This window comes from Martes martes (assembly GCF_963455335.1).
Source record: "Martes martes genome assembly, chromosome: 8".
Lineage (NCBI taxonomy): Eukaryota > Metazoa > Chordata > Mammalia > Carnivora > Mustelidae > Martes > Martes martes.
This window is the reverse complement of record NC_137895.1, coordinates 10754072-10759654: the sequence shown is the minus strand read 5'-3', so window position 1 is coordinate 10759654 and position 5583 is coordinate 10754072. Positions and strand designations below refer to the sequence as shown.

Genomic DNA, 5583 nt, shown 5'->3' with positions numbered 1-5583 from the left:
AGGACGAGATGCTGCCCCAAGATCCCATAACAGGGGATCAGGCAGGTGGGAGGCCAGGATGTGGGGACACAGGCAGGAAGACCCACCCCCCAATACCCTGCCTCCCCACTGCTCCCAGGCATCACAGTTCACTGCTGCCCTTCTGGCATAAGGAGGGGTCCTAGAGGCCCAGAGAGGCTGGGGGCTGGGGCGAAGGGGTCTGCACCTGAGAGGTGGTGGGAGTGGGCCCACCTGCTCTCTCCTCAGACCCCAGAAGCAGCCCCCAGGCTACTTGGAAGACACTTGAAGGGGGCTGGTGGAATGGCCCCGTGCCTCTGCTCCTTTCCTGCAAGCCAGACCTCCTGTCTCTCTTGGGTGCTGGCATGGGGGGGCGTGGCAAAGGACCCCCAGTGTAATGAATCATAGCTCCACACTTGGGGGCGTGGCCATGGGGCTTTCTAGAAAGGAAAAGCACCTGCCTGATTCTCAAGTCCCTCAGCCCCAAGAGACCACAGCTCTGGAAGGGGGTGGCGAGCAGACGAAGGGTGGGGGGACAGCAAAACTGCCTAAACTGCCATGTGGCCCTGGGGCTATCACCTCCTTTCTCCGGGCCTCAGTTTCCCCAGCCATAAAAGAAAGGAAACAAGGCCCAATGTCCGTCTGGTGCTCAATCCCCAAGTGACCTGTCCCCAGAGTCGGGGTGGGGGGACCCTCTCTCCGCCCCCAGACTCTTCTGCCCCACAGCTGTCCCTAGTCCCAGAGCCCCAGACCCCACACCCCCTTTGGGCTTCCTGGCCTGTGCCCCGCCCTCCCCAGCCCTGCACACCCCAGCAGAGTCCCTGGGCAGCACAGTAAAGACGACTGGTTTCGGTATCAGTGTGTAAACTTGAAGGAGAACGTGTCTCTGTTTTCCTGTCCGTTGTTGTCGGGTGGTGGCTGTTCACAGTCAGGTGGTGGTCAGGTGTGTGCATGGGTGCGTGCGTGCGGGTGTGCGTGTGCGTCCGCTCCTCGGCCTCGGCCCCCAGCGCCACCCCCTCCCCCCTGCCCGGCTGCCGGGCCCTTCCCCATGGGGGCCCCCCCAACCCTCCCCCATCCGGCCTCACCGGGAAGGAGAGGGTCACAGCTTCTGCTGGGCCGAGACCCCCTTCCAGTAATCGAGGATGTCGTGCAGGTCCTCGTCCTTGGCGAACTGGACCTTCTTGCGCAGGGCGTGGCCGGCAGCCATGTACACCTCCTCCCGGGGGTGCTTCTTGTAGGGCCGGAAGCGCTCCCAGATCTTGTGCGTGCTCTCGGAGGAGTACTCGGGGCTGGAGGAGTACCCTGAGTAGTAGTGTCTGGGGGAGAGCTGCGAGTAGGTGGAGTCCCGCTTGGAGCGGGTCAGCGGCTTGAGGAAGGACACGCGCTGGCTCAGGCTGTCGGCGCCCTCCTCGTAGTACAGGGCTGGGAAGCTGTGCCGGTGCTCGCTGCAGTGGTAGGCGGGCTTCACCTCCAGGTGGTGGACGCCGCCGCCCCCACCGCCCCCGCCGCCCCCGCCACCCGCGGGCACCAGCGGGAGCCGGTCCAGCGGGCTGTTGAGGGGGCTGCCCTTCTCGATGTACTTGGAGTCGCCCTTGGCCAGCCCCGCGGCAGCCGGGTGGTCAGGCACGTCCAGGCTAAAGACCTTGGCGCTCTTGATGGAGCCGCTGGAGGACACGCTGCAGGTCTTGCGGGCCACGGCAGCGTCCGCGCTCAGCTGGCGCTGCAGCGGGTGGTGGGAGCTCTCCTTGTAGGGGGGCGAGAGGAAGCTGGGCCGCTCCAGCGCCCCGGGGGCAGCGGCCGAGGACACAGCGGCGGCGGCTGCGGGGAGGGACTGGCACTCGAAGGCCAGCTCGGGGTCCCCGCCGCCGCCTCCCCCCCCCAGGAACGAGGCCGAGTCCAGCTTGAGGGCATCGATGCAATTGTTAATGATCTGGTTGACCTTGTCCACCTCCTTGGCGATGGTGGAGATCTCGGCAGCCGAGCCCTGGCCATTCTCCAGGTCTGGGAGGTCGTCCTCGGGCCGGGCCAGGCCATCCCCGCCCGCACCCGTGCGCACCTCAATGTAGTTGCCCTTGGTGGCCACCTTGGGGGTGTCCAGCCCGGCCTCCAGCGCCTTGGAGGTGGGCAGCTTCTCCCCAATCATGGAAGGGATGGACGACATGCAGGACACGGGCAGCACAGGGGGTTCGCCCAACTTCTGGGCGGCATGGACGACAGAGCCGGCGTCCACGTCCGCCCCGTAGCGCATCTCCAGGATGGTTTTCTTGACCTTGACCGACTTCTGCTTCTCCTCCTGCATCCGCCGCTTGCGCAGGCAGTAGTAGACGGCGCCCAGCACAATGACCATGCCGAAGAGGCAGCCCAGGATGGTCATGATGTAGTGGGTGGTGGTGGAGGTGCTGGGCGCCAGGTCGCCCGGGACCGGGTCCCGCGTGGTGAAGGTCAGGCAGGTGTGGTTGAAGCGGCGGCTGTTGCGCAGCGAGGTCACACAGAACGTGTACTCGGTGTGCGCCCGCAGCTTGTCAAGCGTGACGATCTCCTTCTTGTTCTTGAGCGTCATAACGTCGGAGAAGTAGCTGTTGTTGTACTGGACCAGGACGTACATCTTGCTGTAGGGGTGCGGGATGATGACCACCAGGGTGGCCGAGGTGAAGGTCACATGGTGCAGCTTGATGGCGGGCCCCGCCGACGCGTCCGTGGTGGACGAGGCCGGGGGCTCCACCGACAGGATCTCGTCGGGGTTGAAGCCCGAGTTCTCGTCGGGCTCCCTCTGGGCGTCGGTGGAGTAGGGCGTGGGGTGGCTGGCGGGCCGAGCGGGCAGCGAGCCGTTGCGGCACTTGGCCTGGAGCACGGTGATGGCGTTGAGGCTGTGGTAGGGCCGGGGCACCAGCAGCGGGTAGCCGGCGAACTCGCGCGGGGACTCGCACTGCAGGCGGTCGTAGTTCTTGGTGACGTTGTTGAAGACCACCAGCCAGGCCAGGAAGCCGAAGAGGTCGCACTCACAGTTGAAGGGGTTGCCGGCCAGCTCGCACACCATGAGGCTGGCCAGGCTGGCGAAGGTGGCGCCGTCCAGGCGGCTGAGGCGGTTGGAGGACAGGTCGATGCTGATGAGGCTCGGGCACTCGGAGAAGGCGGCGGGCGTCACCACCTCGATGAGATTGTGCTGCACGAAGAGGAACTGCAGGCGGCCCATGCCGCGCAGCATGCCCTCCGTCAGGTTGCTGAGCTTGTTGTAGCCCAGCTGCAGCACCTGCAGACTCGACTGGCCCAGGAAAGCGCCGTCCTCGATGTACGAGATCTCGTTCTTGGTGAGGTTGAGGTCTGTGAGGTTCCCGAAGCGGTTGAGCGAGGAGTAGAGCACGGCCTTGAGCTTGTTCTCATTGAGGCGCAGGTCGTGCACAGTGCTGTTGATGTGCTGCGGGATGGTCTCGTAGGGCGGCTGGTTCTGGCTGCAGATGGCCAGCCACACGTACCCCTTGTCGCCCTCGATGAGCCAGCAGTCGGCGCGCACGGAGCCCGGCCGGCACACGCACAGCAGCGCGGCGGCGCACAGCCCCAGGCGCAGCATGGCGCTGGCCACAGCCCCCCACCCCACCCTCCGGGGAAGGCCGGGCTGGCGGGGCGCAGAGAGGGGGGCCGGGGCGTGGGGGGGGGGACCTAGCAATGGGAGGCTGGGGCTGGCGGCACAGTCCTCCCTGGGGTCGCCACCATCTTGGGGGCGACCCCTGGCACAGGGGCCCCTGGTGAGGCAGACACGGCCGGCACCAACCGTGTGGTGGGGAGTTGGGTGGGGGGAGTCCTTGGGGGGTGCTAGCAGCAGGTGCGGGCCACTGGGACAGGGACACACAGCGGGACACACAGCGGGACACACCCCCACCGCTTGTCTCTGGTAGGGTGCACAGGCTTTCAAGACTTGACTTCCTCTCCCTCCTCCTCCTCCTCCTCTTTCTTCTCTTCCTCCTCCTCTGGTTCTGGGCTCAGAACTTCAGACGATTCCCACGATTCCCACGGGAGGCTGGAGAGTGAAGTTCCGAGGAGGGAGCACGAGAGACAGGGCAGGAAGGAAGAGACCCATCTGTCACCTGGCTCCTGAAAGGCAGCACCGAGAGGGGGTGACAGATCAGTGGAAACTCAGAACAGCCCCACTAAAGCTCCAGCACAGGCCCCTGTCCCTTCTCTACCCCCTCCTACTGGGGGTCCTTGGTGCCAGCAGCATGCGGGGGTCTCTGTTACGTAAAAGAAGGGAGGGTGGGGAGTGGCAAGAGAGGGAGAAGGGGCCAAGAGGTCTGGAGGGAAGGACATGGAAGAAACAAGGACTAGGGACAGGGGGACAGAATTTGAGGATGGTGGGCAGAGAAGGGAGACTGGACAGTGACAGGTCAGGTGCGTGTGTGCACACGCACAAACACAACACACACACACTCGCCAGCACTCCTGTCCACACACGTCCACCTGCCGGCACAGAGACCCACATGCCCTCCCACGAGCCAGAACACCCCAGCATGCCAACCGAAGGCCTTATGTTGGACAAATGGGCCCCTATGCACACGACCCCGTAGCGAGGCAGGAACCTTCCAATCCAGGAGAGGAATTAAGAAGCCCAGCAAAATGCCTCCTCCCCTCCATGCCCAAAGATAAATAATTCATTTGTTGTGTAACCGCTCTTGTTCCAAAAATAATCCCCTTGTCTCAGCTTCCATGGGGGAGGGGGAGCAGAGTAGCATGGCTGTGGGTCCCCCCAAGCTGGGGGTCTCCCACAGGGGGAGGGCATGGGGACAGCTTCTTCCACATGTGGCAGCAGAGCCACGGGAGAGACGGTGAGAGTCTGGGAAGCCAGACACCCCCCCCAATATCACTTCCCCAAAGTGCTTTCCATTACTGGGCAGATCTTGTAGTACAAGGTCTCAGGCAGGTGGAGAAGCTGGCGGCATCCTGAACAGTGTGGCCGAAACCCTGCATCCCCTCTGCAGCTGGAGAGTCAGAGGCCCAGAGAGGGGCAGGGACTTGCCCCTAGTCACACAGCACAGCCTGGGTCAGGATCAAGGATCGCTAGGCACCAGGAGTCAGGAGGCCTGGAGCCCCCTCTGTCCAGCCCAATCAGCCAGAGGGATCGAACCATCTCTGAATGTTCTGCCACACTGAAGTGGGGACCAGGTCCTGCCCAGCTGTCTCATGGGGAAGAAGTACGGTGAGCCATGCTGCCCGCGCCCGAGATGCAGAGAACCAGCGTTGGTAGCACAGGGCTCACAGCCGGCAGACCCTCATTTTCCGGGGGGGGGCACTGGGCCCCCGACCAGGGGACACCTGCCCCAATCGCCCAGCAAGCCAGACAGGGGCCACTCGGCCGATGTGGCCCCGGCTCCCACGCAAGGCTCCCTCGATTTGCAGGAAGAGCCCTGTGCACCCTCCCCTCGCCCCGGGCAGCGGCCAGGGCTATGGAGACCTGGCTGGAGAAATCCACATTTGGACAAAGAAAGCCAGACACCGTTCACAAGAGCTGCCTCTGCCTCACGCCCCTCCTCCTGGGAAACTCCAGGAGAGAGAGTGCATTGAAAAGAAAGAAAAATGTATTAAACCTTTGCTGTT

General features: G+C 64.0%; 1 protein-coding gene across 1 annotated transcript; it reads right to left on the bottom strand.

Moving 5' to 3' along the window:
* Window positions 1-1096: 1096 nt before the first annotated feature.
* On the bottom strand, window positions 1097-3565 carry ELFN2 (extracellular leucine rich repeat and fibronectin type III domain containing 2; the record flags this gene model as incomplete). The annotated part of the gene is made up of 1 exon (XM_080810129.1): window positions 1097-3565. One exon carries the CDS (start codon window positions 3563-3565, stop codon window positions 1097-1099), a length of 2469 nt encoding a protein of 822 aa, XP_080666255.1.
* Window positions 3566-5583: the final 2018 nt, after the last annotated feature.